Genomic DNA, 26,741 nt, shown 5'->3' with positions numbered 1-26,741 from the left:
TGTGTGTGTGTGTGTGTGTGTGTGTGTGTGTGTGTGCGCGCACGCGCGCGTGGGGCACAACCACTGGTATAGAGCAGTGTTTCCCAAACATGAGGATACAGGGTCGGACCAATGTTCATGGGTCGTAAGTAAATATAAAATATTTCTAACCTATCCTGCAAAAGAAAAACGTTAATTTCCTCCCCTGTGTTGCTCTCAAAGTAATCAGAGACTCTATTAATGATTGACAGCTGCGTTTTGTGACACCATGTAGACATCAGACCGGTTGACAGCAGCTGTTCCTGTTGTTCTACCTGCAGGCGATGAACCGCACGTGAACTCAGTTGCAGCTTGATGCCGTTCGTAAAGTTGTGCATTGTTTCTTGTCTCCGTGTGTAATAAAGATTTAGCAGCTGGTGTGAAAGCATGGAATCCCAGACTGCTGCATTTCTGAAGGCCACTGTTCTTCTGCTGACTGTTGTGTTTTGCATGTGTAATATTTCATCAAGGGCACTATGACTAAATAAAATATTGCCTAACAGGCACTGACCTGAAACAAGTCAGGTATTAAGTCAATAAACCGTTTTCTAAAATATATTTGTATTTGCATGGTAATTGATCATCCTAACCATCTTTTGTGCAGGACAACACTTCAAATAGTTACACAGGATGCGTGTAATGTTTTTATGAGCATGTCCTGGCATTGTGGTTCACCCTACTATCTAACTAGTTAGCTGGTCAGGTAAAATGGGTTAAAATACTTAACCTGTTACTTTTTTGTATACTTTCAGGTGTGTGTGTGTGTGTGTGTGTGTGTGTGTGTGTGTGTGGGGGGGGGGGGGTAGGATTTATACTGTCTGCATGTGTCATCCTCCAAGAAACTATCCTAAAATGTTTAAATAAGTAATAGTGTATGTACCTTACTGTATGTATACACTACAGTACGGTATGTTGAAAGGAAAGGATCAATTACACATACAATCTAGAAAAGGGGTAATAAAAGGATACAGATGATGAAGATGAACTATCAAAGACCCACAAACAGAGAAGAGATAGGATACACGCACGTGTTTTAGATGCTTTCAACGTAAAATGTATCGAGTGAACAGTTAGAATTAAATAGGTACAACAGCACCTGTTTTATTCAGATGTGCGTGCATTCTCTAGAACAGCCAACACGCACAAACACTCAGAAATAAAGCACAACAGATGTTCTTAAGTACAGGAGCTTGTTGTGACTGCAGCGTTGCTATGTCGTCGTTTTTGTTTCAGTGTCCGTGGGTTACGAGTATGAGTCATGTCTGGACGTGGTGTTGTGGGAGAAGAGGACCGCTGTGTTGCAGGGCTACGAACTGGATGCCTCCTACATGGGTGGATGGATGCTGGACAAACACCACATACTGGATGTTCAGAACGGTAAGACACTTAACTGACACACACGAGCACTGGTATTAACTGTTGGTGTTTGTGTGCGCACACACTGAAGTGTTTTTGCGTCCATGTGAGACAGGTGGTCCTTTTTAGAATTTTGAACAGGTGGTCTTTACTCTGCAATCGCTGCAATAAATACTCAAATCAAAATGAAATATGGTTCGTCATCTCTGCTGCAGATAATAGAGGAGAACTGTGAAAGGCCAATCATTCACCTTAATGATGGAATAAATCAAGAGTGAAAGACGCCAGTAAACCGGTGCTCACAACGCTTTCACCCTGCTCAGCTGTTTTAGGAAGAGAAACTGGCCTCCTTGTTTCATGCGGAGCAGGAGAGCAGTGACAACTTAACCCTTTCATTAACATAGTTGACCTGGTGAATTGCTCCCAGCATCAATCACGCTCACTTTGCTGCAGAGTAAAACACAACGCTGCCAACGCCCTCAGGGCTGGTGACACATACGATGGTATCGCGTTACACACTGACTTACATGACACAGGGACAACAGGATCTCGTAGTACTGCTCAAGGGGACAGTGTAAGACATATGACAGACAAGAGGACCGTAGATGTTAGTCTATAAATACACACACGGGACAAGGAATTTAATCGATACAGCGCTGTAACACTGGCCAAAAACTTTAACTTAAGAAAGCAGTGCTACAATGAATGACGCGCAGGCAAAGGCTTGTGCAGGAAGTGACATCAGAGTACTGTATGTCAGTGTTTCCCAACCTGCAGTCCAGGGGGATGCCAAAGATCAGGGGGGGGGGCTTGTCTGTTTTCTATCTTGGGCATGTCATGATATTGTAAAAAAATATATATATATATATATATATATATTCTTTCTTTTTTTATTTTTTTCCCCCCCAAACTTATCGATTAAAAAAAAGGGAAAATAGCAGACGCGTTGTTGTGATCCAGTTTAGAGGACCTTGTATTGTACTTCCATGTACTGTTTCCATGTCTTTTCTAAATAAAGTATTCAATCAATCAATCAATCAATCAAAGTGAGCTTGTAGGTCGGCTATTTTCGGCTAGATTGTCTATTTTCACTATTCGACCATTTCACTATAGAGAGTGTGTGCGCACATGTGGGGGGCACAGCTTTTGTCAGACGGGAAAAAAGGGGGATCTCCAAGGAAAAAAGTTGGGAACCACTGCATGTGATAAGAAATGCGTTCTCTGCTAGCGTGTATTATGCTACGGTGTGTTGTTATTCGAGTATCATAATGCTAGCCTGTATTGTTATTCTAGTGTAGTGTAACGTGTTGTATTGTTAGTGAATTGGGCTTCTCATTTCCCTGCTTGCTGTAAGTGACACTAAACCCAGTCTGTCCTGCGGTCTGTGTCACAGATGATTGATTGATTTGTTACAGTTGTCACACAGGATTTGTGTCCTTGCCCGAGGTCACGGCCCACTGCCGCCATGTGCTGTATTCATTTTAATGTTTAATTAATTCAGCCTAATAGCATCAGTTTGGAAATAGTGCCTGGATTCTTGCTTTCCGATCTCTCAGTCAGTGAAGTGTTTTTTCTTTTTTCTTTTCTTATGCCATAAATTCCTTCTTTCCTTCTTTATGGAGGTCAGACACCTCACTCCTTCTCTCTCTTAGTAATGTAATGTATTTGTTCACACAATGCTTTTGTGATTAACCACTCAAGCCACTTGAGCTACTTAAGCCTTACATTGTGTTGCAGTGGGCTGTGAGGTGAGCTTGTTATCGGTTATTTTCAGTATTTTTGACATTTTTTGAAATTCTTCCCCTATAGTAAATAATGACATGCCCAAAATAAGTGATTAACACTACTGTTCCACTTCCAATATTTTGTGACATACCGATCAAATCCTCCTACTAAATACGTCTCGGCGGGTAGTTTGATTTAATGGTATTTGTCATAGTATTTTTATAGAAATGGATTACCTTGGTACGGTAGTTCTACCTAAGTATTTAAGATGTCAGTATCATAATCACAGTAAAATGAAATGATTAAGTCTTGATGACGTTGGTGTGGAGATATTGTATTATATCGCAGTATACATTGAGGTACAGAGATAAATCGAAGCTCTCCGATTCCGCTGGCAGTTAAGAGGGATGTGTAAGAGTTTATGTGGAAATACACTGTTGAATGTAGCACTAGTAATAGTGACCTCTTGGGGTTTACAGAGAGACAGATGGTTCCAGCATGTGGGTCAGTGCAGCATGGCTATCTCCATGTAGGTTTATCTGTGAAGAAACTCAACCTGTTACCATCTTCTATTTCTTAACCACATGAAACCTATTCTGGGGCAAACATTCTGTGAAAATAGCCAATTTACAATCTCACAACGCGTTGCATTGCAATATGTTGTGAGCTTGTAGATCAGCAATTTTCAGCAAAAACATTTGGTGTAGAAGTATAGGCCCTTGGGGGACCCCGGTCAACTACGTATATAATATAGGGTTTAATTGGTTAAGTCCTCCTCAGCTCAGAAGCATCATGTTGGGATGATTTGTCTTTTATTTATTTATTTAGATTAATATTTGGGCTTTTTATTGGCTTTATTGATAGGACAGTAGGCTGACAAGAAATGGGTAGAGAGATGGGGAATGACATGCAGCAAAGGCCGTCGGGATCGGGGCTCGAACCCGCGACACGCTGTCAGGCTACACAATAGCCTAGGTGCCTGGACCGCTACGCCAGTGGTCCAGGCCATGATATGTCTTTCTTATGTTGTTTAAAAGCCACATGTCCGGTAGTCTCCGATCATCTGGTGACATCATGAGATTGAGATCTAAATTCAATGAATGGGATAAAACTGTGTGGAAACCATTCAGAAATAAAAAATAATAATGATAGCATCACAGAACAAATTAAAAGACCTTAGGGCATTCCTTCATATTGGGACGGTATCAGGATAGTTTTTTTTTTTACAGTATATCCCCAATTTAGTCATTATGCCAATTGATTCCTCCCCACGCACATTGAGAACACAGTGAGGAGCCCCCACCGGAAGGACGTAGAGCGAGCCTTCGTCCTACTCCTCCTGCCCAACACTCACAACGCTCCGCTTCCCTCCCCCCCGAACACGGGGGGGATTACGTTCATATAGAATAGACGCTCGACAAAGCCGGATGCCCCGTGGTGGATTTAAACCCACAACCTCTGCATAATTACTTTCTACTTTTGGTACTTTAAGTACATTTTGATACCAATACTTTTGTACTTTTACTCAAGTAAATTTTGAATTCCAGACTTTTACTTGTAACAGAGTATTTCTACATTAAGTACAAAATGTGAGTACCTTTTCCACCACTGTCACAAACCAGGACAGTATAGCTAACCATCAGAAGGAGAAAGTGGAACTGGATAGGCCACACCCTTAGGAAGGACACAAATAACATCACGAGACAGGCCTTGGACTACAGTACAATCCACAGGGAAAGAGGAAACAGGTTAGGCCAAGAAACACCTGGAGACGTTCCACACTCCAAGACCTAAAGAACATTGGAGTGAGCTGGCAGGAAGCAAAAGCCCAGGCCCAGAAGAGAGTGAGATGGAGAGCTCTGGTGAACGCCCTATACCCCTCAGTGGGGTAAAGAGGACTAGGTAGGGATGCAAATTATCGATTCATTCATTAATTGACAGTTGATAACCTTATCGATCGATTAATTGATTAGCAGCGTTATTTTAAATCTTAAGGAAATTTATTTTCCAAAACTGAAAATGAGAGCAGAAACATAATTGCCTTGATGTACAGTATATAACATTAACGAGCGTCAACGAGCATCAGCTGGACACGGACACACACACCTGCCCTCTGCTGTGCTCTATGGAGTCTGTGTCATTTCTCTCCAAAAGCCTTTGAATATATGATGGAATATGATTAAGGATGACTGGGATTTTGTTAAGCTCACATTTGATATCACACACACACCATACTGTAGCTGTAACTTTCAGTAGCCAAAAAAAAGCAGTTTTCAAAAATAATAATATTACATTCAATTAATTGAAACTCGCTCAATGTTATCGAGTAAATTCTTAACAGCAATTCATCGATTATAGATTATTTGTTAACATCCCTAGGATTAAGTCAAAAAGTAAGTCACCCCAGGGCCCAGAATTGATTTTTCAAAGCAGTGGGCGTAGTTACCGCTGGTTTTCTCCACCGTCCAAGCCCATATCAATACATTTAGATTTCTCCACACGTATCAGTAGGATGAAATCTATGATCATCTGGCTACACACGTACCTGTCTGGATGTTCCAACATAAATTAAAATAAAAGTAAATAATAGCTATTGTTGAAAGGCAAAATGTGCTGCACTAAGTTATGTGGCTGTTGCGTTTAAAAGATGCTGCTCTTCCTAAAAACAGGGATTTGTTGCATTTTAATTTGTCCTTGTGATGTCATCAGACGGACACTTATTCTAAATAAATAATAAAGGAGAATTAAGGGTATTTTTAAGTACTCCCCAAGGGGTAATTACTTCCCTGCATTGACCCAGCAGTGGCTTGCTCCGAGTGAGCCAGCCACCGGGGAGCAGTTGGAGGTTAAGTGTCTTGATCAGGGGACACTTAACCAGGTGACACGAAGCCTGGAGGAGTCCAGGATCGAACCAGGGACCCTCTGATTCCCAGACGCTACTCTACCTCCTGAAGAAGTGTACTACTTAGTAGAGATATTGTAGTGTTAAATCCAGCTCAGTGAAATCAAGATAATGGAAAATAAAGTAAGGTGGTCTAAAGCCGCGCATACATGTATAACATTCTTTATACACTTCTGGATCTCGAGTTTAAAACACAGAGTTATAAACAAATTCACATTTAACTGCAGTTGGTAGTGAAAACCCTGAGTTCTCTGTGAATCAGAAAAGTTGAGACATACAGTACAATCAGAAATATGTTTTTTAATTCATGTCCCATTCTGGACTGACGTGATGATGAATTAGGGAAGGCAACCTTTAAACAACAGAGATCCGTTTTCTGGTCTGAAATCATGTACAGTACAACATTAACAGCTGGTTCTCAAATGGTGTGCTGTTATCAATTATCTTTGAATTGATTATATCACTACTTTGTACACCCAATATAAAGGCAAATTCTATACTCTACTACTATACTATATTTTAACCACTTTCAACCTGGCGTCCCTGTTTTGGGCATGTCATTATTGGCAAAGCTTTTAAATCATAATGAATGTATTTATTTACAAAATGTTTTCTAAAATAAGCAGACCTATAAGCTCATATCACGATGTGATACGATATGATCTTGTAGATTGGCTATTTTCACTATTTTTGAAAATGTATGAACGTATGAAATAGGGCTTAAGTGGCTAAATGGTTCATTTGGCTTTGGCAAATAAAACGCAAAAATGTCAAACCACTGATTATTATCATTCTGAGGGTAGATTTCCTCATTCGTTGGCCATTTTCGTCATTCTCAACGTGTAGCAATTCATGCTGAAAAGAGGAAGAATTATGTTCCACAGAGCAATCTTACTGTGTTTTATTGTAATTTAAAGACAGTGCTGTAGTTATTCTTGGTAAGTAAGTCATTTATGGTTAGAAGTTGTCCTTGGAGAACAAGGAGAGAGAACTTGTCCCACTTCCTGCAGGAGCTTTGGCGTCTCTCCAGAGTTCTCCCCTCTCACTGATCATTTCATCTCCCTTTGTTCAGACCTCTTCAATTTAATGCTACTATATTTTTGTTTATATCTGATTGTAGATCAGCTAATATAATTAAGCATGCCCCACTTTGTTCCCTGGATTCATCAAGGGAAGGTGTGCTGAGTAATTATGCGGTTTTAACCCATTAAGACTGGGAAAGTGTAAATATATAATATGTGTATTTTTTTTATTTCTTTGGCTATTCAAAAAAATTCAGATCTACAAGCTCATAGCGCGGCATCAAGTGCCGCGCTATGAGCTTGTAGATCTGCTATTCGTTTTGAAAGCATGAACATTTGAATATATATATTTTTTAAAGCGAATATTTTTAACTCAAATGTTTGCTTCTGGGGGTCCCTGGAACAAAACATTTTGGGTCCACGGCCAAATACATACTGTATCATTTTGGGGGGTCCTTGACATGAAAAAGTTTGAGAACAACTGATTATAGCAACATAAGTAACAAAAAAAAAGATTTGCACAAATTGATATGATTTATTTTTTAAATAGCAGATCTACAAGCTCATGAGCTTATATCTGCTATTTTTGAATATCCAAAGAAATCTAAAAATGACACGGATGCGTTCCCCGGTCTTAATGGGTTAATGCGGCTTCACGTGCATTCAGTTTCTGCACGCCCACACCTGGGAGCTGCCCAGTGCAAACACAGTGTTGTGCCGTGGGCCACAAAGCTGTTCCACTGGAGGGAGGTGGAGGTTAAGTGCCTTATACTCGAGGGGCAACCCGATGGCAGCTGCTAAGGCATGAAAGGGCATTTCTCATTTACTGTCCCCTGGCCTGATATTCTCCTGCCTGGTCTCCCGGGGCGTCGAACCCCTGATTGTGATTCTCCAGTCACAAGACCGCATCTCCAAACAGTCAGCTTCCACAGGCTGCAGTGTGCCTTTTTTAAAACAGACTCGCATCCATCCATTGATATTATTCCACAGCATTTCAGAAACCTTTACATATCTCATCAACACTTCTTTTTTTTAAATAGCCAATCTACAAGCTCAAGCAATGTGTTGCAAGCTTGTGGATCTCAACATTTTTGAATAATTTTGCCTATAATAATATGCCCAAAACAGGTTGAAAGTAGCCTGGAAACCAGACGAATCTGCCAGTGCAGGGGAAAAAATGAGCCCTCTGCAGATTTGGTCTGGCACCGCTCAGTTGTGATTGGATTTTACTCCCTCCGTGGTAGTGAGGGACCGATCAGGGCCCAGTATGCAAATATGGGGCGGGTTTATCACCAGAAGCATTTTTTTTATTTGCCCCTTGGAAATGCAGGCTCCACACAGAGATTCCAGACTAGTATGGCCATGCCAGGCTAGGTTGAAAGTGGTTAAGTATGTCGGTGGGTTTATACATATTTAACCAATGAAAGATATTAATAAAAGCTACATAATAACTACGTACATTGGATCCATTGGAATGCAAGTTAAAAAATAATAATCATTTCCTGAACATTCCTGCCTTACTGTGACGATTGGCTGGTGCTGCTGTAACCTCTTGTGTGTAACGTTCAACGCACGAACCATGGATGGTTCAGAACTGCTTTCTGTCACGTAAGACTGTGGAAAACTAAAAAAACAACACAGCAGGCCATCAGTTTGGGAAAAAAAAGAAGGTAGCGCTGCATCCTTGGTGTTTATTGTTTACACCAAACTCTAGCTTCTCTTTTGTCAGACACTGAAAATAATAGGCATACAGCCGAACACAATCTGTCAAGCAGCCATCTCATGCGTGTTGCAAAGAAGAACATTGAAATGCATTTGGAGCCCGACTGCCTCCGGTTGCATCTCGTTTCATCCCACCTGTCTTAAGGTACAACGCCCACATCACCAAAGCCTTCCACTGAGGCATGCGTCACAGCGGGGGGTAGAGCTGCTGGAAAGATGAGACCGCATTTGTGATCAACGGATAGATGCCGATGTGCAAGGTTTCATCTCTGGAATGTGTGATATGATAATGAGACTTGTGTCCTTTAGTTGGGATTGAGCTGTGTTGAGCAATCAGGGTTTATCTTAACGATTTGATGTCTCTGCGGTTGCACATCGTCACGTGCAATGTCGTACTTACTCAGATGCTGTAAATAGCAGAAATAAATCACAGATGGTTTGGGCCTTTTTTTATTTTTGAAACGGCAACAACAACTTTTTTTTGAGAGACAGCGAGATCCGATACCGACCTCGACGTTGCCATGCCATCGTCGCGACGCTACTGACCGTCGGTTGTTCGGTCGGTTGCGTCGCGACGCTACTGACGGCGACGCGACGCAACCGACCGAACAACCGACGGTCAGTAGCGTCGCGACGCAACCGACCGAACAACCGACGGACCGACCGAACAACCGACGGACCGACCGAACAACCGACCGACCGACCGACCGACCCGCGGAGTCCTTCACGCACCAGGCAACGTCAATTTCCATCCGATCCATCGACCTTATCTGCGCTCTTCTGGCGCAGCCCCCCCCCCCCACCTGTCCCCCCCACCTGCGTGACCCCCCGCCCCGGGACCCCCCCCCGGGACCCCCCCCCGGGACCCCCCCCCCGGGACCCCCCCCCGGGACGCCCCCCCGCCCAAGGGGTGGATAGTAATAATTGTATATTTTGCGCATTTGATCCAGAGTAGTTGAGATTTGATTCGGCCATATCTTTCTGAATGTAACTTGTATTTTTATAATTGTATTTTTTATATGATCTGTAAAGTTTATATTTTCATTTGCTACCAGGCATGAATTCATTATAATTTATTATATATATTTTTCCTTATTTTCTTTCTTTATTTACACGTGCGTAATAAACGAAGCATTTTGAGATTTTATCCGCCCAGATCTTTATGAATTTTACTTGAATTATTATAATTTTAATGTTTATATGATCCGTACATTTTATATTTTCATGTGGTATCAGGCATGAATTTATTTTATTATTTTATTTCAATCACTCAATCACACTAACCGATGCGCTTTCTTAATTATAATATATAAGAATAATAATTATAATAATCCTACACTTCGCATATATAAATTATTATATTATGACCATACACTAACCACTTCCGACCTATGTTATACGCTATTTGAAAATAGCAGATCTACAAGCTCACAATAACGAAGCTTGTAGATCTGCTATTTGTTGAACAATCACCGCGTTGGGACCGCGTTGGGGGGGTGGCAGCTGTACCGCTGGAGATAGATAGTTAGATAGATAGATAGATAGATAGATAGATAGATAGATAGATAGTAATATAGATAGATAGATAGATAGATAGATAGATAGATAGATAGATATTTAGATAGATTTAAAGATAGACAGACAGACACACAGACACGCCTTTTTTTAGGGTAAGTTTATTTCATTTTTCATTTCTGAAACAGCTCCATTGGCAGCGCAAAGGTGGAGCTTGGGGGTCCCTAATAAAACCACCAAAAAGGTTAGACTACAATGGGCTATATACATGTAAAGTCGACATTGTGTATTATTATGTTACGTGCGTAATTACGCGCGTCGCAAAAATCTGATTGATATCGTTAGATAAAGTTCATAATTAAATATAATATATTCATGACTGATACCAAATGAAAATATAAACTTGAAAGATCATAGAAACATTAAAATTATAAGAATTCAAGTACAATTGGCAGAGATATGGCCTAATCAAATCTCAACCGCTCTCTGTCTCCTGCACAAATTATGCTGACTCTCGACGGCGTCGGTTAAGTTGGTTGTGCGTCGCAACGGTACCGACGCCGTCAGTAGCGGCGCGACGCTACTGACGGCGTCGGTCAGTAGCGACGCCGTCAGTAGCGGCACGACGCTACTGACTGCGTCGGTCAGTAGCGACGCCGTCAGTAGCGGCGCGACGCTAATGACGGCGTCGGTACCGTTGCGACGCACAACCAACGCAACCGACGCCGTCGAGAGCCAACCGACGAAACCGACGCCGTTGGTTGACTCCGTCGGTGGCCACCCATGGAGTCGATCCTTCATGGCACCGCAACGTCAATTTATCGACCAAGACGACCATATCTGCGATCTTCTGGCGCAGCCCCCCCCCCCCCCCCCCCACACCTGCGTGCCCCCCCCCACCTGCGTGCCCCCCCCCCCCCCCCCCCCGATCAACAAGCTCTGAAGCGCGATACAGAGTCTGCTGCATTGGATCTGCTCTTTGATGCTCTTGGATGCCGCACATGATTTTTCAAAGTAATTACGCACGTAACATAATCATACACAACGTGTACTGTACATCCCACTGTAGGCTAGCCCCCACAAGCTATCCCCGTGCCACCCCGACCCCCCCCCCCCCCCGGAGCCCCTCCGCCAAGCCCAGGGGGTCACTCATAACTATTGTAGGTCAGCATAATTTGTGCAGGAGACAGAAAGCGGTTGAGATTTGATTAGGCCATATCTCTGCCAATTGTACTTGAATTCTTATAATTTTAATGTTTCTATGATCTTTCAAGTTTATATTTTCATTTGGTATCAGTCATGAATATATTATATTTAATTATGAACTTTATCTAACGATATCAATCAGATTTTTGCGACGCGCGTAATTACGCACGTAACATAATAATACACAACGTCGACTTTACATATATATAGCCCATTGTAGTCTAACCTTTTTGGTGGTTTTATTAGGGACCCCCAAGCTCCACCTTTGCGCTGCCAATGGAGCTGTTTCAGAAATGAAAAATGAAATAAACTTACCCTAAAAAAAGGCGTGTCTGTGTGTCTGTCTGTCTATCTTTAAATCTATCTAAATATCTATCTATCTATCTATCTATCTATCTATCTATCTATCTATCTATCTATCTATCTATCTATCTATCTCCAGCGGTACAGCTGCCACCCCCCCAACGCGGTCCCAACGCGGTGATTGTTCAACAAATAGCAGATCTACAAGCTTCGTTATTGTGAGCTTGTAGATCTGCTATTTTCAAATAGCGTATAACATAGGTCGGAAGTGGTTAGTGTATGGTCATAATATAATAATTCATATATGCGAAGTGTAGGATTATTATAATTATTATTCTTATATATTATAATTAAGAAAGCGCATCGGTTAGTGTGATTGAGTGCCTCCCACGGCCTGGGTCTGTCTGTCTGTCTGTCTGTCTGTCTGTCTGTCTGTCTGTCTGTCTGTCTGTCTGTCTGTCTGTCTGTTCGTCTGTCTATCTATCTATTTATCAACAGTTTAGCTGTTAATTCTTGCGCGATTTTCAAACGGCTATCATCTGTCACAAGGGTTTTCAGCCCAAGGACCCCCTAGCTGAGAGAAAGATTAAGCAGGGACCCCCTCTATATTGTATATTTTTGTGGGTTTAGGGGCGGGCAGCTGTAGGCAAGCGGTACATTGCTGGAGATAGACACACACACACACACACACACACACACACACACACACACACACACACACACACACACACACACACACACACACACACACACACACACACACACACACACACACAGAGACAGACAGACAGACAGACAGACAGACAGACAGACAGACAGACAGACAGACAGACAGACAGACAGACAGACAGACAGACAGACAGACACCCTGACATGCGCTCAGACACGCGCTCAGTCATTTCATCAACGGCGTTAAATGGTGATTGTAGATTAATAACCAGGCTACTATTATGACTCATACAGAACATTTAAATAGACAGAAGAGCTTCTCCAAAAATATCGGATTTCCTCAAAACGTCCCGCTGATGCGTTGTGAGCTTGTAGATCAGCTATTTTTGGGCAGCAAAGTGAAGGAGAAATTACAGCGCATGATGCGCGCTGATCCGAAAGTTACATTTCAACATGTATCATTTTATTGAGTATTAATCAACTCATAATTAATACACAGAAGTAACATAGACACTTCAGAGATGAGTTATAGGTTAAAACTGAATCTCTCCAAATGCTTGGACACTAAATAAAGTAGTGCCAATTGCTTTCGTGAAAGGACATACAGGCAAGACAGATGTAATAATAAACTTTTATTTGATTTAATGATAATGCACGGTAACTTTGATGTTGGTTGGGGTAATTAATGACTATAGCAACATGTCATCCCGACCCTATTTACCAAGTTAATTCATTCAGGAAATATTAGTAGCCTATAATATTTAGAGAATACATTTTATTGACATTAAAATAAAATAAATATAGCTGCTGTCGATTCGACTCAGGGACCAAATAATAATAATATATAATATATAATAATAATAATAATAATAATAATAATAATAATAATAATAATAATAATAATAATCCTTGAATAGCCTCAATTTCTCCACCATAATATACTCAGACACATCCACAAGCAGATCTACATCCACAACCATATCTGCGCCAGAAGAGCGCAGATATGGTCGATGGATCGGATGGAAATTGACGTTGCCTGGTGGCATGAAGGACTCCGCGGTCTCCGCCAGGACAGCGACTCTGGTCGCTCGTAACATAATATACCGACAGACAGACAGACAGACAGACAGACAGACAGACAGACAGACTGTTTCTGTCTGTCTGCCTGGAGAATAAGTGTGCTTATATTATTAAGTTCTGCAGGCACTTAAGTTGCTCTATCATATCTGTTGCAAGGTAAACTCTGCAGCCGCACCGTGTCCCCAGAGCTGAGTCCAATAGTTAGATGCGTGTAATTGCGCGCATGTAAATACATGAAATAAAATAATAAAATAAATTCATGCCTGATACCACATGAAAATATAAAATGTACGGATCATATAAACATTAAAATTATAATAATTCAAGTAAAATTCATAAAGATCTGGGCGGATGAAATCTCAAAATGCTTCGTTTATTACGCACGTGTAAATAAAGAAAGAAAATAAGGAAAAATATATATAATAAATTATAATGAATTCATGCCTGGTAGCAAATGAAAATATAAACTTTACAGATCATATAAAAAATACAATTATAAAAATACAAGTTACATTCAGAAAGATATGGCCGAATCAAATCTCAACTACTCTGGATCAAATGCGCAAAATATACAATTATTACTATCCACCCCTTGGGCGGGGGGGCGTCCCGGGGGGGGGTCCCGGGGGGGGGGTCCCGGGGGGGGGGGGTCACGCAGGTGGGGGGGACAGGTGGGGGGGGGGGGGGGCTGCGCCAGAAGAGCGCAGATAAGGTCGATGGATCGGATGGAAATTGACGTTGCCTGGTGCGTGAAGGACTCCGCGGGTCGGTCGGTCGGTCGGTTGTTCGGTCGGTCCGTCAGTTGTTCGGTCGGTCCGTCGGTTGTTCGGTCGGTTGCGTCGCGACGCTACTGACCGTCGGTTGTTCGGTCGGTTGCGTCGCGTCGCCGTCAGTAGCGTCGCGACGCAACCGACCGAACAACCGACGGTCAGTAGCGTCGCGACGATGGCATGGCAACGTCGAGGTCGGTATCGGATCTCGCTCCTCCTGTTTTTTTTTCTTCTGTTCTGTTAATGGAATCTCTTTCCCACAGCAGATTGCAAGATCTAAACTCCAAATTTAAAAATAATTTCACCAAACTCATGTTTTCTGCCTCATCTCTGCTCTCATCTTCATTGGTTTTGTCAAAAGGACTTCCTAACCCAATCCCATTAGCTCAGACGAAAGACAATAAGCTTTGTTGTACAGATTGTTTGTTTTTGTTTTTTCAGTATGCTTGCTCACATCAAAGTGCCAAAGATCCCCTCACCAGTCGCTATCTGCCTCTGTGTGTAGTGTACCAATAGAACGATATCACAGCGTCTCTGATTATGCATTTTCTCAATCCAAACTGAATTATTCAGTTTGAAGTTAAGCCATTTTATTCAATTTTTTGACATTTTAGATTCATGTTCCACACGGGGGGTTGTGGACGGGCCGACGTTGTTCAATAATGCTCGACGCCACCGAGATGAATCCAAATATCACTGTTTGCCTACGCTGCTGCTCCCCGCCATCGATTCCTTAATGCCGCAAACAAACCTTGACTAATGTCCCCGCCTGCAACAAGCGAGGCCACAGTGGTCCACTTGCAGGCGGAGCAGTGACAGGCTAAGTCCAGATGGCCGCTATCATTCTCCTCTCATGACTTAGGCTTCATTTTCTTGCTTTCTTGTCCGTCTGAGAGCCTGACTGTGATGTGTGCCAATAAAGCATTTTCCACTCTCATCCTCCCTGGCAGTAGCTCTCTCCATCTCTCTCTCCAGAGTCTGTCGGACCAGATAAAGGCAAATTACTGCTGTCTGTGCTTTAGTCGTGTTCCCTCCCTCTCCCTTGCTCTGTTCATTAAAGAGGATCCAGCCGCTCCTCAATCAGAAACTTGCCTCTCCATCCAGGGTAACAGGGCCATTCTTATTTGTCCGCTGCCAGAGTTCGCAACTTAGTATATTACTGTACATGAATGGTCTCGCATCTCTGCAAAATGCTGTCTTTCAAACTCTGAGAGTGGCTTCCTGTCAGCTTGTACTCTTGTACGGTTCAATCCTGGCTCCTCCTGGCGTCGTACGTTGATGAGCAGATGCCTCGCATGGCTGACTCCGCTCTACCGTCAGTGTGTGAATGCGAATGTGAGGCATAAATTGTAAAGCACACGACCGGTCTAGATGACTAGAACGGTGCTACATAAATGCAGTCCAGTCACTGTCACGGCAGACATCTTACATGACGACAAGAGGAGAAAAGGTATAGAGGGTGCAATTAAAACGCTCATCCTCCTCCCCAGCCAGCCTGTGCTCTGTGTAAGCATCAGCAGCAGGGTGACATTGCTCAGGGCAACGTGACAGTTTTTGTCAGGTGATGATGGTGCTGTCTGGCACAGGTAGACTACCGCTTCGTCGCCTTAGAAGCACATTTTCCATTACAGGACTCGAATTAGGAATGTTTTGTAAGTGATTATTAACCTGTGTGCGGACTGAGTGCGAAAGAAACTCCTGAAGAAGAAGTGCTTCTCTGAGTGTGAATAACACTCCAGAGTTGAAATGTACACCCCGAAGTGAACATCTCAAGTTTTCTTTTTTTACATTTTGACAAATTTGCTCAAAATAGGGACACCAGGGTTAATGTGGCTAAGATACATCTGTAAATAGGGATATTATCAAGCATGAATACCAAACATAAGAGCGTCTAGGGGCATGAAACCCTAGGCTGATCTTGTGGTTTGTTTTCCACATCAGGTTGAAAACTACAGCAGGGTAAAAACATGGCTGTACTAATAGTACACAGTGATGTCAGCAACACAGCTGCAGCTAATGAAATTAATAATGGGTGTGCTTGGTTTTAGGTGTGTCAATACTGTCTATCACGTTTGCACATTGGCATGCCCTTGGCTCTGGTCACACCAATGGGAATCTAACACACTCATTATCAATTTTGTTTGGTGCAGCTGTGTTGCTAGGCTACTAGTCTGCCATGTTTTTAAACAGCTGTAGTTTTTTAACATGAACTGGAAACTACACATTCAGCCTGGGGTTTCATTCTCCTTTAACAAAAGGAAATGCATGTATTTAATTCAGTCTGACCAGAAGCAGGGATAATAAAACATATCCCCTCCGGGGATAAAAAATGAATGACCAGGGGGGACCAAAAGCAGAGGGGTGGACCCCCTGTTTTTCCTGTGGACACGTCCCTATAAGCAAGATGTTGAAACTGCTTCAGTCTCTCTGGATAAGGGCATCAGATGCTGTAGATGCCTAAAGCCTAATAATTAGATTTTATACTTCTATACAAACAACATTTGCCACATGTGGAATGGATGTTGTGCTCAGGGAGGGGTGAGGGTTATGATTGATTGTTGTATTTAATGCATTCCATTAGTCTGTCTAATAGCCTATGGGAAGACTTGCCTGCATTGTAAACTCTGATTGAAGTGTAAATGGAGGGGAACGTGGCAGACTGCCAGAATTACCTCCGTATCGGATATGTATTTTTAGCTCAAGTGCACGCAGTCAAACTGTTATATTGCTGTTTTGCCGCAGCAAAGAGTGTTATAGGCGTCCAGTATTTAGACACATGGATGTATCAAGATCAACGGAGACATTACCTAGAGGCTGTGTGCCTGTTGGTAATGTTTCTATATCTGTCTGTATCCTCCTGGGCGTGGAGTCAGCAGTTTCACATCAGTGACAGTGACGTTCATGGCGCGTTGCCGTCGGTGACTGCATGCGAACGCACAGATCGCGGTTCACTCCGAGTCTCAAGGTCGCACGTCTGATGGCGTCATCATGAACGAAGCCCGTTTCGCCCGGACCGATCCGTCTTTGTTAGCGATGCATTTATAACACTCGCGCGTACAAAAGGGCCGGCCGCTCCAGGGAGGGTCCTGTCAAGAGAGAGTCTCACCAGACCATGTCTCCATTTGAATTCGCCCTTCAATAGATTAACCCATTCAATCCGGGAACACATCTGTGTCATTTTAGATTTCTTTGGCTATTCAAAAATAGCAGATATACAAGCTTGTAGATCTGCTATTTTTTGAAAAATAGTGGAATCTTTTTGCAAATCTTTGAATATATGTGTTTTTACCTCCGATCTGTGCTTCTGGGGGTCCCTGGAACAACATATTTTGAGATGGGGGTCCGTGGCCAAATACATATCATTTTGGGGGTCCTTGACATGGAAAAGTTTGAGCACCACTGATATAGCAACATACTGTTAGGATTTAGAAAACATTTTTAGATACATATTTGGCCGCGGACCCCCATCTCAAAATGTGTTGTTCCAGGGACCCCCAGAAGCAAAGATTTGAGTTACAAATGTTTGCTTTAAAGATATATACATTCAAAGATTTGCACAAATCTTCAAGATTTTTCAAAAATAGTAGATCTACATGCTCTCACTGCCACGCTATGAGCTTGTATATCTGCTATTTTTGAATAGCCAAAGAAATCTAAAAATGACACCGTTGCTTTCCCGGTCTTAATGGGTTAAATCAATGTAAGGAACTCAGTGGAGGGACACTGTAGCGTGGTGGCATGCCGCCGCGATTTCACTGACTACTTGGAGGGGTTACGGCCACTCGTTGGGGGGGCGATGCAATGGTGCTGTGTGGGCCATGGCTTCCTCATCGATTTAGTTATTAGAACTGAGTCAGTGCAAGAATTAAAAAATTACAATAGTTAGCCACTTAATCATGCCATACCGTACTGGCTGCAAAAAACTTGGCCGCGCACAACCTGAGTTTAACAGCGGACAACCATAGTTTGTTTAGAGTATTTCTACATTGCAGTATTGATACTTCTTACTTAAGAAAAAAAAAATAGTACTTTTTCCACCACAGGAACTGAGACAGTGCAAGAATTCAAAATGACAATAATACCACTAAGCCCTATATACAGTACTTTGTCCGCCGATCTACAAGCTCACGTGTCACAATGCGTCGTGTTGTGAGGTTGTATTTCTGCTATTTTTGCTTTTGCCTACAATGACATGCCCAAAATAATGATGCCGCAGGTTGAAAGTGGTTAAGTGCTCCCGGCGTGCCGTTCGCCCCTCCCCGGACCACCCCCACCCACCGCTATGACGTCCCTGTCCCACCATATCCGACCTCGTTCTCCACCAAACACTCACTACACTCTTCCATGATAAAAATGTTGTTAAATCTGCCTCTCTCTCTCTTAAATATTAATCTTCTGTGACTCGCCGAAATTCGGTGTCTCGACGGAGGAATGGATGTCTTGTGGAGGTTGGCGAGGCCACAATGCACCACATTAATCTTCCCTCCCCTTCACTGTGACCGAGGGGGAAGCGTGTTCCTTACAAGATTAAAGGGACATTCCATTCCATAACATATGTTACTGTTTGTTGTTGATTTCCAGAGAGCCACTGGAGTGATGATATAAAAACACAGGCTGTGGAGGTATTAAGCCTGATTTATACTTAGTTGCGCGCTGGAAATATTTTCTGTGTACAACACGATGCGCAACTAAGTATAAATCAGGCATTAGTGTCCGCCGCTAGGATTGATGCTTGCTGCATCGAGGCTCCATTACACCCAGACCACACATCAGTGTCTTAAGGTTAAGAGACGCTGATAGAATACATTTACGTTAAAGCCTTGCTTTATTCATGTGTAATAAAGGTAGAAGTAGATATAATCAGTTTTCATGATGAATGTATTTTAAAAGACAAAGCAATGTGGTGGCGCTACTCTCGGTTCTAAAGTATGTAGATATGATCCTTCCATTTAGTGAGGACCCAATTGACAATTAGGGTACAGCGTAACTTTCTGTTCGGTGACAGCCTTTTTGAAAAGAGTAAATATGTCCTTAATCACAAGGTAAATGTCACATGACATTTAGATTATAGTTGCATTTAAATCTGATCAATTTGACAACATTTAATTAAAGCTGCAATCCATACTGTAACTTACCCAAGAATCAAACCCTGGTCCCCTGTGTGAGTGCAGACATTTTTTTTACTGCTGACCTAATATAGTAAGCTAGTTATAATTGTATTAACATACTCAATACTGATTGGTCAAAATTAAGTTTTATTCACTAAACAAAGCTATGGATTGCGGCCTTAATTTGCTCGTGTGATCCCCTGCAAACAATAATCTGCATCAGATGTGGAAATTAATCAGTATACCATTTTTTTGTTTCTCAGGCATTCTGTACAAAGGCAGTGGGGAGAACCAGTTCATCTCCCTCCAGCCGCCCATCATCTCCACCGTCATGGGGAACGGTCGACGTCGGAGTATCTCCTGCCCCAGCTGTAACGGCCAGGCCCAGGGCAACAAGCTGCTGGCTCCAGTGGCCCTGGCATGGGGCGTCGATGGCAGTCTGTACGTTGGAGATTTTAACTACATCCGTCGCATCTACCCGTCTGGCAATGTCACCAGTGTCATGGAGCTCAGGTACAACTATAGTGGCTTTATTTCTTTCACTGCATGGCTGACATTACATTCTAAGAACACACTATAAAATATGTAAAAAATAGAGCTATTTGAAAGAGCTTCTGTCTACGATGTGTACACTCTGCACTCAAAGTTGAGGAGGCCAGACATTTCGAAAGCATCCACAGTAGAATGAGGTTCTGAATTTCAGTCGCTGCCATCCTTTCCCTGCCCACCAAATTTGAACATATTTTTCCAATCCATCTCAATAATTAGGAAGGACATCTCGTCTTCACAGTGTAATTGAGATGATTTACGCCCTCATGCCAACTTGGCCGTTCTCTCCAACGAGTCTCGCTCGGGCAATTGACGTTTTCCAAAATGTCAGATGTTGATTAAATGTACGCTGGCCCCTCGTCTTCCCGTAGTATACTACGCTAATCTCTAAGAGGAAATAGTTCATCGGGCTGTTCCACAAGACCTTGGCAGTTGGTGCAGTTGAGCATTGAGCAGCGTTCAAGGTTGTGTGACTGATGCTGTCCGGTTGTGTGAGAGAGGTGGTGTGGTTGTGTGGTTTTGAGGTTGTGCAGTTGTCATTGTGAGGTTGTGTTAGTGAGGAAGTGAGGTCGTATAAGTGAGGTTGTGTGGTTTTGTGCAAAGCCTGGGCATACTGTAGAAAGGGAATGAGTAATGCTCATCCCCTCCCTCAGCAGTGAGGTGCCCTTGAACAAGACACTCGTACATCAGTTGCTCCATTGAAGCTGCCCCAGGCTGCTCCCAGGCACCTCCCAGGTGTGAATATGCATAACTATATAAATGAGAAGCATCTTGATGCTGGAAATTAGAGCATACAGTACATGCTTAAAAAACGGTATTCTTTTTTTTTTTTTTTACGGTTGATACGGTATACACTCCTATCAAAAGTTATAGTATCTCAAACACAGCAGAAAAATGACATTTGTAGCTCTGCCTAATGAAAATTGAAGTCATAATTACTGAATTAAAGTCTATGGCTGTGGGTTGCGAGCCAAATGACCCCTTAGATCTGTTTCTTATCATGTCAGCATTAGATTTGCCAAAGCAGAACTCAGAAAAGTGAGGCATAGTAAATCTGAGGTTTTAGTTAGAAAACGTCTAGGTTTCCTCTCCATAGAACTTTATTGAGCCACCTAGTGGCCACAACCTCTCAAAATGGTATTTTGTCTTATTTTTGTAATATAATTTGGAATATGCAAATACATGACTGTTATTATCTAGAAGCTGAGCTTGTTCTGTAATCTTGTAATGTATGACATGACATATGTTTTAATAATGTTTGAGTGCGTACACCTTGCCCCCACTGGTGGGAGCTTATCAGTTTAACAAAATGAAAGGAAATGTCATTCTCCACAATGGAGAAATGAATAGACTTTTGTTTGATGAAAACTGATCTACCAATACAAACGCATGCATGGAGGAAACTGTCGGTACCTAACTGCTTTTATACCCAAGTGGTTCATTTTAAGTTATTACTGTACTTTATCCAGTGGAGAAAAAGAAAACAATGCCACAAAATCCTCTAGATCTTCAGCTGCAGAATTTCTGCTTACACATGCAGGATATATAGTTCCAGGTATGCAGGAGCTGAAGCGATTTAATTGCATGGGAAGATATGTATAATGCATGCTTGTTCTGTACAACCAGAATACATGGTATTCCCAGAACCCCTTGTAACTTCCGCATGAGTTGCTGTCAATGTAAAGTCTGTATTTAGATACTGACCTCAGCGGCTTGTGGGACAAGTGTCAGGATCAATAATCCAATAGGAGAGGTTGAGATGAAGTAAAAACAGACAGGTCATGTGGGATTGGACGCCCTGGTGGGAGAAGCACATAGTCTCTGGGGCTTCAGGCTTAATCCCCAGGTATTATTATTGTTGTTTTTTACTTGGCACCGTTGAAAATGAGGATATTTTCCCCAATTTGTTTCCAATGATTTAATAAGTTAAGAGCTAATGTGTTTTTTAATAATTAATGATGATTAACTAGGGACGTTCAGTCAAGTTTTTTCTTCCCCCCCCCCCCCCATATCCAAGTACCGTACTGTAATAAATGTTTTAGTATCTGCTGATACAGGGTCCCGATCCTATCTTTATATGTTTCAAGATCATACAGCTGCGCAGTGCACTCTTCAAGTAAATCAAAATGAAACTAATCCAATTTAGGAAAGAAAATGCTCGACTCCTATCCCCAGTCTTACACATAAGTGGCTTTTGGACTGCTTTCATTTTCGATCTCTAAATTATACAAAACATGTTATTTTATAAATATGACATGCTCGTATTGGAATGGTTCGTCTTTAATTTAACTATTTCAAGACATTGCTGTCTCGAGATCGTCATCACTCTAAATTGAAAATGTTTATTCAATTTTAGTCAGAATCTAACTGCCTTTTAACCACTTAAACCATACAGTGTATATGTCACAGGTAGATTGGCATTCCAGGTAGAATGGAAGTGGAGCGCTTGTTTTTAGGCTCGGTGCGGGGCTGCGATGCCAGGAGGACGGCGACGAGGACAACATGGATGTACATACATACCAGCTTCAGTGGCGCACTTCGATAATCATTAGACTCCCCATCCACTACCAGTGGAAGTCTGGGTTTGACTGCCGCTTGGGACATTACTTTTTCAAACAACCGCGGACTACTTTTTTTCGCCGATAAAGTATAGTTTTGGACCATGACGGAGGCGCGCCGAATCAGCAGACCTTGAGGCTGAGGAAGTCGCGCCCGAGCGCCTCCAGGCGCGAGTGCCCGCGACGACCAGCCGATGGTCTGCTGATTCGAATCAGCGCCGTTCGAGTTATGTACCGATAGGGACAGAATCGTAAATGATGTTGTGGGGACTGCATTTGCCCCTCTATGGTTTGCCCCATTGAACTGCCACTCGCTGCACTAACATAGCCCGCCAGCCCGCCCCCGCCCCCTCAGGCTCGCCCCCTTGTGCGCGCGCGTGCGTGCGTGTATGTGTGCGCGCGCATGCATGTGTGCGTGCTCGTTTGTGTTGTGCGCGTGTGGTGTGAGACTGGCTTTTATTGCCCTCTAGCGTTGGTTCTACAGAAATGCCTGGTGGGCGGACGGGCTGTGAAAATAAGCGCTTCTTTTCCATTCTACCTGGAATGCCAATCTACCTGTAACATATATACTTCATTGACCGTGATCCCCCAGGGATCAATACACAATGGAAAGAAGTCCCTAGGACTTTGTTGTGTTATCCTTTTAGTTCAAATGTCTGACTGTACCTTGTGCTGTTTACATTTCTGTCTAATAAAGTATTCAATCAATCAATCAATCAATACTTGTTCCCTGCCTTTTTCTCTTCACCTAAAACAGCCCATCTATAAGCTTGCTTGTAGATCTGCTATTTTTGCAGGATGTTTGCCTATTTTCACAGAATGTTTGCCTATTATGACATGCCCAGAATAGGGACGCTAGGGTTCTATTGTAAGTGGTGAAACTTACTATTACATTTTGGGCATTTAGCTGAATAATCCCCTCACTGCAGACATTTAGCTGCTGCAACACAGTAAAGACATCACGTTTCCACATTGCTGTTGCAAGCTGTGGATAACGTGAGTTCATATAACACTAATGACAGCTGACTTCGATGGAGTGAAATGGCTTAAATATACAAAATATTAGTTTTTGATCTTGCTTATAGCCAGTGCTGTTCAATAATATGCCTTGATTGGCTCAGATCCCTAAAGTCGGGACATCCCTTTTATTAACTCACAAGCCTACAAAGGCCGGAAAACCCTGATGTTCTGCTCTTTCAGAGTGGTTATCCTGGATTTTCGTGTTTCCTTGGATTTCTTCAAGAACAAAGTCTTGACATTTTATGTTTTTGCTGAATTGAAATTGACTGAAATTTAAAATGTCAACCTATGTCTTTACATCTGACACTTCTCACCTCAATTTCCTTTCCTTCTTTCACTGCTTTCCTTCCGGCCTTCCCATAGAAATAAAGACTTTAGACACAGGTACAGTATGTGCAAGCTGTCTTCATATCCTCTCTGTCTCCATCTCTATTAAAATCTCTTATTCAGTGATTTTTTTTAATAGGAATTTGATATATTTTATCTCTTTGTCTCTATTTTTTTATTTCTTATTTAAAGCATCTGGTTTGACTCATAAAGGCTGTTGGGGTTTTATGATTCTGTTTCATTGTATTATGCACTGTAGATGTTTGACTGTGATCACCATGTTCATTTTAACGGCCTTGCTTTATCCTCTTCTAAATCCATCCAGTATTGATTGAGGTATCGTTAAACTTGAGTGTGCCCCGCAAAGCTCCATCTATTGCTTTAAAATTAAACTCTTTTTTTTAACTGGAGCACATTAATGTCCCCTAAGCACCTGTTCTGTAATAGATTACATTAAGGAAAGTTAAAGGTCTGCTCAGACAATTTTTAGGAAACATTATAGCTAGCATTTGATCTGATATTATATTATAATAAACATATTTATAATGTTATCATAGGCTATGCCTCATGGGAGGCATACGATAATCCGACATCCCATTTCTCCGACTATGTGGCATCCGCGTGCGGTTAGGGTTCGGGTTTGGTATAGGGTTAGTATTGGAAACGTCGGAGGCATGCGCTGTCGGAGGAATGCGCTGTCGGACTAACGTATTGCACCCATGCCTCATATGCCTCAAATATTTTCTATTACATTTGTTTATCGTTCCGATACTATGTAGGCTGCCATTTTCTATGTGTGTGTGAAATGTATGACACACGTGACTTCAGTCAACCAACAAAGCGAGCAAGAAGTTGTCTCATTTGTGTGGAAACCATGGACCTTCATTACAATACACAAGCAAAATACCTGGGTGTCCATGTGTATCTATTTAGTAGGGCTGCACCCAACCCGTCATTTCGTGTTGAATCCGAATCAATGGACCAATATAACTATTCAACCATTTGACGATTATACTGAGAGAATGTTAGTCGACTGAGGGCTCTGTGACTGATGATTCCTATCATGGACTTATAGTGGTCAGCCCTACAAGGGCATTCCACCACTTCTTGATAACGGAAAATTAAATTAAATAGAAAGGAGCTGCTGCTGCATGTGTCATGTGCTCTGTTTGTAATTTCCTTCCGACGATACTGAATGACTGAGTGGACCTTTAATGAATCCATAATGTCTTGTTTTTACTGAGTATGATGAGTGGCAATGGCTAAATAAGATCCTGTAATTGGCTTGACGTGTATAGTCAATTTTAAGGCAAACGTTTCCTGTGTCCAGCTGTCATGTAAAGGCAAACAAACGATTTCTTCAATGTGCTTTTTGGAGAATTTTTATTTTTCACTACTAAGGGGGTGTTAGGGGTCCATTTGTAACCTTTTTTAATAAGGATGTCAATAAGCAGAGCCAGATGCAACTCGACCAGCTGTTGCCTGTCCTCAGCACAGAGGACTGACAATTGAATAATCTAGATTGAATGTTGTCATCTCCACTTTGTCATCTGTTGGTAAACCTCGCATTATCCTTCATGTTACTGTCCCTGTGACAACGATGGTGTTTACAAGTATCTTACACACTTTTTTTTACCCACACTCCCCCTTTCTCTCTTCCTCGCTTTCTCTCTTCATCTTTCTTGCTTTCTCAGTTTCTCTGCCTGCCAGTCAATCTCTCTCCCTCCTTTCACCTGCCCTCTCATTCTCTCTCTCATCTCAGCAGTTCCCCTGCTATGGAGAATCCTTGCACAGATCTTAATACCTTTTCATATTGATAAAAATAGAAACTATTTCATAACTCCCTAAAGGTTTTTTTTATCCATTTTAGGGTCATCATTTCTCTTTCTGTATGTAGGGGAAAACAGTATGCATGATTATTGTACCATTTTATCTAAGAGTAAAATAAATAAATAAAAGAATAAAAAAACTTAAAAACACTATTTTCTTAAATACCGGTATTAATCAAAGTTGAGTACTAAATTCACATGCAGATCTCAGCAGGACAATTTTTCTCCTACCAGATTAAAATAGTCAGTAACCTACATTGGATTTACTGTTATAAGCACAAGGACATATTTTTTCTCGATTACATTTTACAAGATAAATACATAATCTAATATTCAAACAAAATAAATTACGCAGACATTGCAAGATTTCCCACCAAAATTACCTGAGAGGCTGTAATTGTTGTAATACATTTTTCATCATATTATTCATATTCATCAATACATTTCAACCGCTGTTTTGACAATTTCACATGGCTGACACAGTGAATATCTGCATCGACATAACTAATCTCTTCCTGTAACCACAGTAACAACCCTGCACACCGTTACTACCTGGCCACTGATCCAGTGACTGGTCTGTTGTACGTGTCTGACACCAATTCTCGGAGGCTCTACCGACCCAAGTCCCTGACCGGAACCAAGGACCTGCAGACCAATGCGGAGGTGGTGGCTGGGACTGGGGAGCATTGCCTCCCGTTTGATGAGAACCACTGTGGGGATGGTGGCAAAGCCATCGAGGCCTCCCTCACTGGACCCAAAGGTACTCCTCCATGACTCAATCACTCACTGGATTCAGATGTAGGGTGGCGCCCATTTAAAAAAAATCCAAATGGTTAGATTTTTTATGTAATAATGAACAGTAATACCGACCCAATAACTGTGCTCAAGGCCAAGTTATATTTTAAACTATTGCATATCCGCGAGGGACATTTTAGGTGATCCCTTCGCTGGCTCATGTCCGTGGGGACATCCACGCACCTCCATGAGACCGCGTGTACACTTTATGTGATAGAAAAGCAAAATGAACGCTCTGTTTGAGGAGAGGTTCAGTGAGGACATCCA

General features: G+C 42.2%; 1 protein-coding gene across 1 annotated transcript in view; it reads left to right on the top strand.

The window, feature by feature from the left end:
• The window catches only part of LOC311034262 (teneurin-3), a gene marked incomplete at its 5' end in the record, with an annotated part of 205,696 nt that overhangs the window by 155,204 nt on the left and 23,751 nt on the right, over positions 1 to 26,741 (top strand). Inside the window, 4 exon segments of the mRNA XM_084042099.1 lie at positions 1,252 to 1,395; positions 19,660 to 19,909; positions 23,887 to 23,907; positions 26,207 to 26,439. Of these exon segments, the coding sequence (XP_083898225.1) occupies positions 1,252 to 1,395; positions 19,660 to 19,909; positions 23,887 to 23,907; positions 26,207 to 26,439 (648 nt within the window).

The sequence above is a fragment of the Gymnoscopelus microlampas genome, assembly GCF_963454915.1.
Source record: "Gymnoscopelus microlampas genome assembly, chromosome: 18".
Taxonomy (NCBI): Eukaryota; Metazoa; Chordata; class Actinopteri; order Myctophiformes; family Myctophidae; genus Gymnoscopelus; species Gymnoscopelus microlampas.
Note: the sequence above shows the minus strand (reverse complement) of the source record. Positions and strands in the feature narration are given on the sequence as shown.